Source organism: Salvia miltiorrhiza, chromosome 3, assembly GCF_028751815.1.
Source record: "Salvia miltiorrhiza cultivar Shanhuang (shh) chromosome 3, IMPLAD_Smil_shh, whole genome shotgun sequence".
In the NCBI taxonomy this organism is placed as follows: domain Eukaryota; kingdom Viridiplantae; phylum Streptophyta; class Magnoliopsida; order Lamiales; family Lamiaceae; genus Salvia; species Salvia miltiorrhiza.
In genome coordinates this window covers 28643410-28658529 of record NC_080389.1, presented here as the reverse complement: position 1 = coordinate 28658529, position 15120 = coordinate 28643410, and the positions used below count along the sequence as shown (strand labels likewise).

At 43.6% G+C, this 15120-nt stretch overlaps 1 protein-coding gene across 1 annotated transcript; it reads left to right on the top strand.

The window, feature by feature from the left end:
- The first annotated feature begins 14055 nt into the window (after window positions 1-14055).
- On the top strand, window positions 14056-14790 carry LOC131018622 (uncharacterized). The gene has a single exon (XM_057947336.1). The coding sequence runs from the start codon at window positions 14056-14058 to the stop codon at window positions 14788-14790; it is 735 nt and encodes a 244-aa protein (XP_057803319.1).
- The last annotated feature ends 330 nt before the right edge of the window (window positions 14791-15120 follow it).

Sequence of the window (15120 nt, the reverse complement as noted above, 5' to 3'; positions counted from 1 at the left end):
TCCAATCCAAACATTCACAAGTCAATTCAAGATTTTACAATCAACACACATCTTCTCAATCATGCAAGTAACTCAAAGTTTAAGAAGCAACAAAAGAGTAATGCAAGTAATTCGATCAGACCCAATTCTCCGCTAGAAGTGAATTCCCTAATGTGATCGCCTTTATAATCAATATCACCATTTTTTACACCTTTTGTGCTTAAGATTTTCGACAGTTGAGCCATAATTCATGAAATATAACCATTTGGATGTAATCCAAAGTCTTTTCACGTGGTTTCCCATGCTCATAGTTAGACTAGAGGAGCAGAGACTCAGAGCTGTCACATTTTCAGAGCAGGCCAGATGTTTCAGAGCTGGCAATTTCAAAGTTGGCAATTCGTCCAACATTTTCACAAATAAGATACGATCGTAGGCAATCACAATGACAACACTCCTTCTAGCATCTACCGGACAAATCACGTTTTACTAACTTACAAAAATGTTGCAACAAAACTCATAATTCTTTGCACAATCAAGAAACATATATCGAAGGTAAAACAAGAATAACTACCATTCATTCACATACCTGAAAGTCACATCGAAAACCATCTCTTCTTCGACCGATTCATATGAAAATTCGCACGAGATAAAGACCAAAACTAAGCATATAAAGACTGATCTTGCCCACTTGAAAATATAAGCACATCAAAACACCCCCCCACACTTAGAGCATGCCATGTCCTCAGGGCATAAAAGAAATAAGGAGAGTTTAGAGAACGTCCCTGAGTATTGGCAATGAAAAACTGAAGCATCGTGAGAGGTGGTGAAGAGTGGAGAGTGGCAACGCTGACAGGGCAGAGGAGAGAGTGGTTCCGCTGGCAGGGCAGAGGAGAGAGTGGTTCCGCTGGTAGGGCTGCAGAAACATGAACACCTCCAGAATCATAGCATCCGCATAGCAACCTAAACTTAAGACAAAGAACAAAACACCAACTAAAAACAAAACAAGAACAACAAAAACAAAAAACTAAAAACAAACCAACGGTAGGTTGCCTCCCACCAAGCGCTAGATTTGAAAGTCGCTAGCTCGACTGCTCAAGTGCTCAGAAAATGCCCGGAACCAACAGCGAAACAGACTCCGCTGGAACTAAAGAAGAGGCATCATAAAACGGCTTCAAATGTTGTCCATTCACGGTGAATGTCTTCGCCGTATCTAGGCTGCGTATCTCAAACGCCCCATTGGGGTAGACAGACTGAATCACGAATGGACCAACCCATTTTGTCTTCAACTTTCCGGGTGAAGGAATATTAAAATGAATTAATGCTCCGATTGCCCGATGATCGTTTCTTGGATTATTATTAATTCATCATACAACGATTAAATCCTAACATGCTCCTATGAATTTAACAGCTGCACATAGGTGTTAGGAAAAACTTACTTGTAAAGCGGATGCACAAGCTGTTGATGATCGTGTCGAAAGAAACTGACTCCAGTTCTGATCTTCTCGACTGTATCCCGCTCAATTCCCAACGTTGGATGGACAACGAGCTATGGAAATTCCCAAGACAGAAATCACCTCACGTTCCCTGCGCCTCTCTCTGCTCTAAAAAACTCTAATAATTATCAGTGTATTTTCCTGAGAGCTGACAGCTGTATTTTAATAGAGAATTAAATACGTATGGGGCGCTCCTTTCTTGTGAGGGACGATTTCTGGCTCTTCTAGGGCTAGGAGACATTGGGCCAGCCCAGGGACCAGATACAAGGAATAAAGATGGGCCTCAAATAAATTAATTTATCTATGGTCAGCCCAGACCATAATTAATTTATAAATATCAGTTCATTCCACTAGAGAACCGATACTGACTTACCCCTTTATTGCCGGTGATGAGTCGGGGCTTGAATTTAGACTTATTAAATCTCCGTATTTAAAATATCCGACATCCATTAATTAATTAGAGCTCTGACAGCTTAAATTAATTAATCTCTTAATAATTCCTTAAGCAGTACCACTCAAACTTTATTATTACGCCTGAACTTAATCAACCTGCAGGGTTTAGCGTAATAAACCTTATTGAGCTCCTTAAGGGGATGTCATTATCCTATACCGGATACGGGTACTAATACAGATAATCAAATATCATATATTAACCGCTATCACCCAAGATACTGAGTACTCGAGTTAGTATATAACTTTCACCCATAGTAAGTCAAAGTGATATACGAATTAACATATATATCTGAATACTTATTAGTATTAAGATCTTATAAGTCAGATAGAAGAATACATCTCAAACTGTGGTCCTATCAATACGTAATGACGTACCGGTATAGACAAGTAGCCAAGACAAACTACTTCCATCTATACTGCAGCCTAAACTAATAACTTGTCCTAGAGTTATTTCGGCTGTGATCATATTATATCTCTTAAGGTTATTCCAATTATATGGTCTTCTGTGATCTACAACACACCACATAATCTAGTCATACAGAGATAAAGAACATACATATGCAATCATGAACACAATAAGATAGGAGATAAGAATAGTGAAAACAGGAATCATTGTATACAAGCATAAAGTTCTTGCTTTCAGTATACAAATCCAACACCGGGCATTAAACGCAGCTTCGATTGGAACAAGAGTACCTTTTGCCCGACCTTCAAGGATTTCCCTCGCAGACTCTTGTCATGCCACATCTTAGTGCGCTCTTTATACCACATGGCTGCATCATATGCTTCAAGACGAATCTCCTCCAATTCTTGAAGTTGAAACTTTCTTTCCTCCTCACACTTAGGCAACTGCTTATTCACTTATTTCACGGCCCAATATGCGCGATGCTCTAACTCAACCAGCAGGTGGCACATCTTCCCAAAGATTAGACGATAAGGTGACATACCTATTGGGGTTTTGTAGGCAGTTTTGTACGCCTAGAGTGCGTCATCTAGCCTCAAGCTCCAATCCTTTCGAGACGGGTTCACCGTTTTCTCTAGAATTTGCTTCACTTCTCGGTTGGAAACTTCGGCTTGGCCGTTGGTTTGACGATGGTAAGGAGTAGCCAATCGATGATGCACACCATATTTCTTCATCAATGCTTCGATGGTGCGGTTGCAGAAGTGTGTCCCCTGATCGCTAATCACTGCTCGAGGTACTCCATACCTAGTAAAGATGTGGGACTTCAAAAACGTGGCAACCACCTTGGCATCATTCGTTTTCGTGGCCTTTGCTTCTACCCATTTCGACACGTAGTCAACGGCGAGCAAGATGTAGAGATTTCCGTATGAGCTTGGGAATGGCCCCATGAAATGCATCCCCCACACATCAAATATCTCACAAAAAATCATCGGGACTTGGGGCATCTCATCTCGCTTGGAGATATTTCCGGTCAGTTGACAACGATCACAACTTTTGCAAAATTGATAAGCATCTCTATGCAATGTGGTCCAAAAGAAACCGGAATCAAGTACCTTCCTCGCTGTACGTTTCAGACCAAAATGACCGCCACAAGCTAGAGAATGGCAGTGTACAAGAATGGCTCGTTGTTCTGCTTCAGGAATGCAACATCAGATAATCTGATCAGATCCAACCTTCCACAAATAAGGTTCATCCCAAAGATAATACTTGCACTCACTTCGAAGTTTCATCCGCTGTGCCTTTTTGAACAAAGGTGGGAATAATCCAGAAGTCAAATAATTGACGATGTCGGCGAACCATGGCTCGGACCCACCTTTTTCCTCGACTGAATACGCTGCTGACATTTCCAGAGCAGAACACGTGCGCCAGAGCGGATGGCCATTTCTCTGGCGGGAATCCAGAGCAGAGAAATCACCATTTCTCTGGAGATAGCCATTTCTCTGGCGGGAATCTATTTCTCTGGCGGCTTGCTTCTGCTGCTCTGACTCGGAGGAAAAGTCTTGTCTGGGCAAACAAACGGCTGAACATGTCTGGATGGCATAAAGATGCTCTTCTGGGAAAGCTTCGTTGATAGGGCTCTCATCTTCCCCTTGCTAGACTAAACGACTTAAATGGTCAGCCACATGATTCTCCGCTTCCTTCTTATCCCGAATCTCCCAATCAAACTCCTGCAACAAAAGAATCCATCTAATCAAGCGTGGCTTTGACTCCTTCTTTGATAGTAGAAACTTCAATGCGGCATGGTCCGTGTAGACAATTATTTTCGCCCCCAAAAGATATGAATGGAATTTTTCAAAGGCAGAAATAATCGCCAACATCTCCTTTTCTGTTGTTGCATAGTTGCATTGGGCGGGATTCAACGTCTTTGAAGCATAGTAAATTACGTGGCTCTCCTTCCCCATCTTTTGTCCAAGCACCGCACCCACAGCATGGTCACTAGCGTCGTACATGAGCTCAAAAGGAAGGCTCCAGTCAGGTGGTTGCATAATCGGAGCCATGGTTAACTTGGTTTTCAACAAATCAAACGCCTGCTTGCAGTCATCTGTTAGGGCAAACAGAACATCATTCTGCAGCAGATGTGTCAATGGTTGCGCAATCTTTGCGAAATCCTTGATGAATCGTCTGTAAAATCCAGCGTGACCAAGAAAACCTCGAATCCACCTTTGCCTTGTCCACTTGAATCCCCCTTTCTGAAACAACATGGCCTAAAACGATGCCCTCCTTGACCATAAAATGACACTTTTCAAAATTCAAGATCAGATTCTTCTCTACACAACGTGTCAAAACCTTCTCCAAGTTGTCAAGGCAGCCCTCAAACGATGCTCCATAAACTGTAAAATCGTCCTTAAAGATTTCTATGCTCTTCTCGATCAAATCAGAAAAAATACTCATCATACATCTTTGGAAAGTGCCGGGTGCATTGCACAATCCAAACGACATCCTTTTGCAAGCATATGTTCCAAACGGGCAGGTGAAGGTAGTCTTCTCTTGATCTTCTTGGTTGACATGAATTTGAAAATAGCCACTATACCCATCCAAGAAGCAAAAGAATGATTGTCTAGCCAGGCGCTCCAACATCTGATCAATGAATGGTAGAGGAAAATGGTCCTTGCGAGTGGCTGCATTTAACTTCCGATAATCGATGCACATCCGCCATCCAGTCATAAGACGCATCGGCACCAACTCATTCTTCTCATTCTCAACCACTTGCAATCCCGACTTCTTTGGAACCATGTGAATCAGGCTCACCCACTTACTGTCAGAGATATGATAGATGATTCCCAAAGCGAGAAGCTTTAGAATCTCCTTAAGCACGATCTCCCTCATGTTCAGATTCAACTTCCTCTACGGATCTCTAACAGGCTTAGCATCCGGCTCCATGAAGATGTAGTGTTGGCACACGTCAGGACTTATACCAGTGATGTCCGCCAATGTCCACCCAATAGCCTTCTTGTGCCTCTTAAGCACGGTGATCAACTGCTGCTCCTGGCTTGCGGTCAGATCGCTGCTAATGATGACTGGAAGAGTATCGGCATCCCCTAAGTAGACATACTTCAGATTCAGAGGAAGAGGCTTGAGCTCCAGTTCAGGCGGCTTTTCATCGGGTCTCAGCGGTCTGTCGTATGGTGTCTGTTTGGGCAAACAGAACTGGCTTCTTGGACTGACCACCTCTAGTTGTGCATAAAGAGACATGATCGCCTCCTTGACCTCTGCATCGTTCATCCCTTGAGCATCAAAATCTGTCCAACTCTTAATCATAGTGAGCTCCAACTTATCCTGCATGAATTCGGTCTCAAGAAATTCTTGGATGAGAGGGTCAATCACATCAATAGAATAAGCATTTTCAGCATCATTAGGAGTTTTCATGGCATCACCCATACTAAAAGTGTATTTCTCCGCATGATAATCCAAACAAATCGTGCCATTACTAACATCTATGATTGATTTTGCAGTTCTTAGGAACGGACGACCTAGAAGGACTCCCGTTGAACCCTTAGATTGCACTCCACTCATCCTCACCGCATAGAAATCTGCAGGATAAACAAAGTTATTTACACTCACAAGAACATTCTCGAGTAAACCCTCGGGGTGCACACATGACCTATCGGCTAACTGAATGACCACTCTGGTGTCCACCAACTCTACTCCCGACAAACTATTATAAACAGTAAGAGGCATAACATTGATAGACGCTCCTAAGTCACACATAGCATGCTCGATCCTAGTATCACCAATGTAAATAGGAAGAGAAAACATACCTGGATCCTTGCACTTAGCCGGTAATTCCTTCTTGATTGCTGCTGAAACATTCTCTCCCATCACAATCTTTCCAGTTGTCTTGGACTTTCCAGCTATGAAGTCCTTCACAAATTTCCCAAATGGTGGAATTTTCAATGCTTGAAGGAAGGGAAGATTCACTTCAAGTTTGCCGAAGATCTTCACAAAATCGATGAGCTCCTCCTCCGGCTTCTTCTTCGCCAATCGTCCTGGGAAGGGAACTGATATTGCAACCTTAGGATTAGGTAGGCTCGAAGATTTAGAGACCTTGGTTTGCTCCTCCTCGGTGGACTCAAGTGCTGCTCCCTTGCCCTTCTGCTCAACTGTCGAACCTCTGTTCGCTGCAGAGAAGAGAAGGTCGCCAGAGCGGGAATCCATTTCTCTGCAGCGCGTCTCTGCTCTGACTGTTGATTCCTCTGGCGATTCCTCTGACTGTGGATTCCTCTGGCGGGAATCTATTCCTCTGCAGCGCGTCTCTGCTCTGGTGCACTTGTTCTGTTTAGCCAAACCGGGCTGTTCGACCTGCTGAATGACTGGATCCCTTGTGCCAACAGAACTCTTGAATTCCTCCACACGAAATTCGACTCCAGAATCTGCCTGCGGTCCATCTTGAGAGTTCTTGGGTATTGGTTCGTTAAACTCTGTACCGCTCCTCAATGTGATCTTGTTGACATTCTCCTTAGGATTCACATGAACTTGAGATGGTAAGGCTCCATTATGTCCTTTAAGTTGATTCATGGATGTGGCGAGTTGAGACATCTGACGAGATAGTCCCTCGATTTGCACCTTCTGCTCGGCTTGAGATTGTTGAAGCTGTTGAACATTACCTTGCAAAAATTGTTGGTTGCCTATCAAATCCGCCATCATCTCCTCAAGTGATTTGCCTTGCTTTTCGGGAGGATGTTGCTGAGCTTGGGGAGCTTGATACCCCGTCCTTTGATGTGGAGGACGGTAGTTCTGCTGCTGCGGCGGTTGCATCGCTGGTGGCTGTTTCGGCTCGGCATCTCTCCATCGGAAATTGGGATGGTTTCTCCATGGCGCATTATGATTGTTTGAGTACTGGTCCCGTTTGGGCAAAGGTGGTAGTGGCGCGTCGCAGCTGTAAAAATTATGGGTAGAATTCGCTTGGGCTTGATATTCTTCCTCATCTCCTGTGCATTGCAGGCTGGTGTGGCTTGGATTACCACATGCTCCACATGGCTTCTCTGATGGTTGTCCAGCCGTTGCAACCTTCTCCACCACAGTACTTAGCATCTTCTCAATTTTCCCCAACCTTGCTTCGAACTTATCCTCAAAATCCGACGAACTAGCTTGAGCAGCTTTCTTGAGCAATTGTATGTGAGGCTCCTCATACTCCCTCGTAGCCTCCACCAAGTGTTGAATTAATCTTTTGGCTTCACTCACAGTGTTTTGGGAAAATCCTCCTCCACTCGCTGAATTAACCAAATTCTTGCTTTCTATTGTCATCCCTTGGTAGAAGTACTGCAGAGATCTCCCTCGAAAAATTTATGGTTCGGGCAACTATCCACCAATCTCCTAAATCTGGTCCAGTAGGCGCTTAACGATTCATCATACTCCTGCTTTGCACCACTGATCTCCTTCTTTAGCGCATTCGTCTTGGTGGGAGGGAAAAAGTGCTCCAGGAATAGTTTCTTCATCTCCGCCCACGTAGCGATAAAATAAGGTGGGAGACTCGCGAACCAAGAGTTCGCCTCTGCTGTCATGGTGGAGGGAAAAGCAGCTAATCTGAAGTGTTCCTCCGTTACATCAGTAGGGCGCTTCTGGACCTTGCAAATTTTTATGAATTCGCTCAAGAAATTGTACGGATCTTCTCCCTTCTTGCCATAGTACTTCGGGAGAACATTAAGCAGTCCAAGCTTAATCTCAATACCGGTAGCAGCTGCCGGCATACGAATTGGGGTGGGTGGGTCATTAGCCTCGTGACTGGAGAGGTCACACAGTCTAGGATCGTCAGCCATGTCGTCTCCGGTGCTCTCGTCGGAATTTGACTTAACTTCCTCCTCATAATCAGTTTCTGCCCCTGATTCACGGTCTGTTTGGGCAAACAGAGTCTCGTCAGCAGCGGCAGCACTGGGTTCTGCCTCAATGAACTATTCCATGTTGGCGGACAGGTCAAGTTGCGAATCCAGCAGTTCCAGCAACTTCCTCGCCTTAGCCTCCTTTCTCAGCTTCTTCTCGGTCTTCTCAATTTCACTATCGTAGAGGAGGTTCGGCTTGGACGATCTGCTCATAAACAAAGAAAATAAAAAAGAAAAATAGACAAAGGGAAAAGAATTTATTAACACCGCTCCCCGGCAACGGCGCCAATTTGGTGGACGTCGCCAACCACCAAATAATTCCTGCGGAATTACCAAAATAAATTAGTATATTGGTAAGCAGGGTCGATCCCACAGAGAACAGTTAAAACTCATTCAAATCCCTAAATCTATAAATTCGGTGATGCCACCACGCCTTAACTTTAAGAGGAGTTAGTTAAACTAAGAATGCAGAATTAAATCAAATAAAATACGCTTGAAATAAATCAATAAAAAGGTAATTCGGCTCAAATAAATCCACTCTAATTCAACTCTGATCCTCGACGCAATAATTAATCAATCCCTATCAACCAACCTGTAACACCCCGTATTTAGTTACCTTACAATAGTATCGAAATACTATTGAGAGTTAAGGACTAACTTACTAAAGTCGAGAGGAAGTTATCGATGGATGTTAGATTGAGATGGAGATGTTAATTGTTTTCTAGTTGAGACGAAGTGCGAGAGATAGAGTCGAGGTAGTGATCGAGAGTCACTATATAGAGGATTAAGCTAGAGTGATGATTAGATTAATAACAAGTGATGATCCGTTTTATGTGATAACTTGGTGAGTTATTTATTTGACGTTATGTGATTTACTTGTTACGTGCGCACTTATATTTGAGTCAGTGTCATTTTCAAAAATTGGCATACATGATTGAATTACCGCCGCACACTCCTACACTCACAATCAATATTTTCAATCTTTTTCCCACATGTGGAAATAGGCGGATTAGGCTTGCTGCTAAGGGGGAGACAAGGTACTATTTGAGCATTTAATGCTACTTATCTTAAGGAATAAGAATCTTGCTAAAACCGAAGCGTCTCTCTTTCTCCGTCATTCTCATCATTTTCGGCCCTTCAACTTCTTCTCTCTCCCTCACGACATTCTCTCTCTCCTCCATTGGAGACTAAGCTCAGAGCTTCACCAGTCATAACTGAGATAAAATACTCTGCTAAATATAGCTTTAAACACTTTCCACGCTTGTTTCAAGAAGATTTGTTGAGTTATAACCTGAAGAAATCGATAAAAGATGCCCTTTTTCTTGAAACTCTTTGAGTAAGTGTTCTGATCTTTTGAGTCTAGACTTGTTGTGAGAAGTATGTGGTGATATGTGTGAGTAATAAGATGTTTTAAGCATGAGAAACTTCCCCTTCTCCTTTCTTCTTCATTTTCGAAAAACTTGGGTTCGTGCCCTGTAAAAATCATTCTTTTCTTAAATGGAGATGAGAAATGTGTTATATGTGTTGTTTTGGGTGTTATGTGATGTTTTGAAGTGATTAACGTGTATTTTGCAAAACCGAGTCTTGAGATATGAGTTTTTACAAAAATTAGTTTGATATAAGGATTTGGGAAAAATCTGTAAAGTTATGTCTTTAATGATGTTTTGATGTTGAGTATGAACTTGTGATAGGATTAACGTGTTTTTGATGATTTTAGAGTTTGTAGAGTTCGTGAGTGAGTCATGATGCTGCATGATATGTTTTTTTTTTTTATGTTTTTGAGTGTTTGATGATTTTTGAGAATGAAAAAGTTGATGAGTTTTCGAGTTGCTCTTGACTACACCGTTCTTTCTTGAGTCTTGCTCTACTCGAAACCGAGAAGTCATTCCTCGGGCATGCCAGAGAAATCATTTCCCCGCTGGCATGCCAAAGAAATCGTTTCCCCGCTGGCACGCCAGAGAATTCATTTCCCCGTTGCCCTGTCAGCGAGTTCGATTCCTCTGAGTTCGATTCCTCTGAGATCGATTCCTTTGAGTTCGATTCCTCTGAGTTCGATTCCTCTGACGATCAATTCCTCTGACGATCGATTCCTCTGACGTTTGATTTCTCTGACGTTTGATTCCTCTGGCGACAGAGAGTTCGCCATTCCTCTGGCATTTCGCTGCTGCTATGCCAGAGAGTTCATGATTTCGCTGCCTTGGCAAGTTGATTCCTCTGCCCTGGCGCGTATTTTCTCCGCTGTTCTGCCGAGCTACTCCGCTCCGCTCTGCTGAGTTTTTCCACTCCGACCACCGAGCATTCCTCTGCTCTGGTCTACGAGTCAACTTGTGTTTGCTTACTTGTGATATGTTTATGAGTGAGTTGTATGCTTAAGTGTTTATGCATGCCTATGTGCATGATTGTTTTTAATCTAGCCTTTGAGGGTTAAGTTGAGAATAAGATTAGAGTTTTTGTCATAGAGTTGAGTGATTAGACGGAGATAAGCTGGAGAATAATTATGATGAGTGTTATTATAAGATTAAGGTTAAGCTTTTTTTGTGAGGAAGTTTCTAACTAGTTCCTCACTTGTCGCATGCACTACTCCGACGTTACAACTACAGAGACCAGTCGAGGACGTAAGTGAAGATCTTCCCGAGTACCACCTACAGTAAGCCGAGCACTACAGGTGGGCAGTATGTTGAGAATATGTTGAGTATGAAATTATACCGAGTTTTCTGAAATGATTTATTGAAGTTATGAGCTGTTTGACTTGCCAATATTTCCGATGATGAACTTGTGTGTTACCCTCTACTGATGAGACTAATTCGGATCCTGCCACAAGCGGGGTTGTGTATACAGAGGTGACTGTGAGCCGTCTTCGGGTCGGCCGGTCACGGTGCTTGAGAAGGAGGCCTACTTCTCAGTACCTTGGTTATGATGATGAGTTGTAGATGCAGTACATACATGTTGATTATTTTGTCTGGAGACACTTATTTATGATGTTGATTATGAAAACTGCAAGCACAGATTCTTTGACGTTAACTTATTTTTCTGTGTATTGCTGATGTTATGGCAAACTTCAAACATATAGCTCTAAGAGCACCTTTCTTGTCTTTCGGCGCCTGCCCACTGAGTATTATGTACTCACGCCCTGCATATATTTCTAAATGTGCAGGTTGAGCATGGTCGAAGGATGGCTTGGTGTTGGCGGGGATCGTTGTTTCGAATGATCACCTTTTGATGTCTTTTCGCCTTTATGGCAACATGATGTTTTTGAAGTTGTTCTTGACTTACTTAAGAAATACACTCTCGGCTATATGTCCCCATACATATAGTTTGATCACCTTTTGTTGTGTAACTCTGCATATATTTTGGAATCCTTGTACATATTTGAACTACGACCATTTGTTTATGTTGGCACAAACCTCCGATGCTTGACTTTTATAGAAATGCCGATGTTTATAATCTAGAAGAATGTTAAAGTTATTACGAGTTGTTTACGCTTCCGCACAAAGAAGAGATTAGTTTTCCAGCCTTTGTTTCCTTCTTTCATTTAGTCGTATCGATACCCGGTCTACGCTATCAATGGCTAGGCGGCTGGCTGCGACAGAGTGGTATCAGAGCAGGTCATCTGCTCTGAGTATGTTTCTTAACTAAGCCGAACTTTACTAGCACCTGTCCTTAAAATGAGTCCTAGTCTAAATTTGAATCTTAGGCTAATTTAGAGTTTTCTTTGAAACGACACCCCAACACCCCCATCTTCGCCTGCTTACCGAGGTAAGAGTTATTGATGTTCTTGATGTTCTTGATGTTCTTCATGTTCTAGATGTTTTTGATGTTCTTTACTGCTTCTATGATGAGTTTTAAGCTTGTTTCACTAATGAGTTAACGAATTGGTTTAATGATGGGACTGCTTAAGGAGATGGAGTATGACATGAGACAACGATTGTTCCTTTTATGGAGAGATTTTGAGGCTAGTATAGCCGTGGCACCACCGTACCAAATGAGAACGAGTATGTTGTTGATTGAGGAATACCATGCAAGTGCTACGTCCACTTTTGATAAACACGATGTTACTATTACAGGATGCAGAGTCGAGAGGATACAGCGATGCAAAGACGATATCGCGAGGTGATGCGCAATTGGTTCAGGACTACTGGACTGAGGGTGGGCGATACGCTCGGAGAATTTCTAGCGCGTTACCATAGTCGCTGGATGGAGGCTACTTCTTGCGGCATCGACGAGGCTGAAGCCATTACGCACTTGATTCTGCAGCTACCTTCGGAGTGGCAAGAGTGGGCAGCTTCGCTAGTACCCCACTACATCTTCCGGAATGACTTCGGATGCTACTTGGGCGCCGACTTCCGCGGGTTTATTGCGATGATTAGTTATCACTATTTTACTTTCGGCGATCCACCTTCACCGTCTTATGGGAACCTTAATGGACCAGTGCAAGGAGGAGCAGAAGAGGCACCACCACTGCCAACGGATCCTTATCCAGTTATTCCTCCACCTCCAGCTAATCCTATTCCAGTTACGTCTGAGCTTGTTGTCTCAGAGCCGATTGTTTTTTAGACTTATTCCCCTGTGAGGGATCATGATCCATTTTCATCTTTATCACTGATGCCATTTCCCAGTGCCAATTTCCCGTCATGGGATTTTTCTTCGGTTACGGCGCATTTGCCATTACTGCCATCTGAGATGACACCGTCTATTATGGCTGTTGAGCCGCCGATTGAAATTGTGCCTTTTAATCCATATCCAAGGGTTACCCCTTTGCCAGAGCCGGGCACTTTGGCTTTTCAGACGTATATGCACGCGATTCTGTACTCGCCATCCCGAGATGCCCAGGAGGGAGGATCACGGCCTGCTCGACTTGATAGCGATGAGGATGATTCCGAGGAGGAAACTCCCGAGATGACAATAGGCTACGGACGGACCCGACCACTGCAGTGTAAGACGGCCGCTAATGGCGAGGAGACTTGGGTGCCTGTTCCCGAGGTGCCTGTCTATGGACCGATGATGGATACTGATGTAGAAGATGAGACGGATGATGATAGCGTATATCGCTTAATCGATGAATACGAGGATGAAGAGGTTGAGCCGAGGGAGGACATGCAAGATGATGATGCAGAGGGCAGAGTGCCTGGAGCTAATGATGGGAGATGACCGTGCTGATAAGCATGGATGTTAGTATATCTTTTGTGATGCTTAGTTGATGTACATAGATGGAATAGTATAATAGTGCGTAACTATAGATGCTTAGTACTTATGATGCCTGTATAGATGGAGCATCATGGTAGTATTAGGGATTGTTTTGATGTACATAGATCCCAACTTTTGTAAAAAGACCTCGAAGAGGCAATTTTCACTATATGATGATGACCAGAGGGTCTTTAATTTGTACTTGATTGTTGATGTTGCTTGACTTGATGTTGATGTTATTTGAATTAATGTGTGACGATAGAATTGTGTAACCAATAAATGAGAGTTTTGAGATGATGAGAAATACAATAGAGTAGAAGTAAAGAGAGCTTACAATTAGAAGAGAAAGTAAGATGAGATGAGAGCGCTGAGATATCTGCGCTAGAGCGGAAGCGATTCCGCTGGCGAAGTGATTCCTCTGGCGAGACCGTTCCTCTGGCTTTTTGATTTCACTGCACTGACTAGCGATCCCGCTGACGAGCGATCCCGCTGTTGAGCGATCCCGCTGATGGGTGATTCCTCTGAGGAGGGATTCCTCTGCTCCGATATGTTGATTTCTCTGATGGACCATGCCCCTCTGAATTTTTTTTATATCGTTTCCCTGCTCTGCACTGTAACATAGAAAGTTTAGTTCCGAGGTTGATGCGAATTTTCTTTTCCGTATAGTATGCCTCCGAGAAGACAAAATCGGAATCGAGTAGAAGAGGAGGAAGAACAGAGAGATCCTACACCACCACCTCCACCTCCTCCACAGCAAGAGAGGAGAGTAGAAGAGCTCTTCCTCCGACAAAACCCACCTACTTTCAGCGGAGCCGGAGACCCCGCTGAAATGGAAGAATGGATCAGAAGTATGGAAAGGATCTTTAGGTTCCTTAGATGCAATGATGCTGAGCGCCTTATGTGCATGACTTACCAGCTGAAGGGGTCTGCAGATTTTTGGTGGGAGGCCAAACAGAAGACTTTGACCCCAGAACAAATAGATGAACTTACGTGGGAGCAATTCAAATCAGCTCTCTGTGAGAAATATATACCGCGTAGCTATCGCAGAAAGAAAGAAATGGAGTTCGCGAGTTTGAAACAAGGAAATAAAACGGTAGCTGAATATGATCGTTTGTTCTGTGACTTGGCTCGATATGCACCATATCGAGTAGATACGGATGGGAAGATGTCAAAGTTGTTTTGTGCCGGATTAAAGCAGGAAATTCGAGTTGTCTTAGCAAGTCAGAGCGCACTTACGTATGCCGAAGCACTGAACAGAGCACTAGACATGGAGCTGGCAATGCAGCCAGAGAAGACGAGTCAACCTTCTGTACCCCAAGTGAACCCGAATGCTCAATCGGGGAGTCAATCCTTCTTTGGACAAGGACAGAGAGGTAAAAGGAAGTGGGACGAGAGAAACTAAGGTCCCGAGAAGCCGTGGCAAGGTCAGAATGCGCCACCATTTTCTCAAGGCAAAGATAAACAACCTTATGCAGCCCCAGCGGCAGCTGCACAAGGACCAAGAGGAATACCTCCCTGCCCAAAATGCAATAAGTTACATTTGGGAGAGTGCAGGATGGGAACGAATAGTTGTTTCACCTATGGAAGAGTCGGACATTACTCCAACCAATGCCCGAACCGACAGCAAAGTGGAACCGGTGGAAGACCGAAACCATTCCAGCCGCAGCTTAAGGCCATGGAAGGAGTCCTACCGCTACCACAGCCAGTACGCCAGTAGCCAGTGCACCGACAA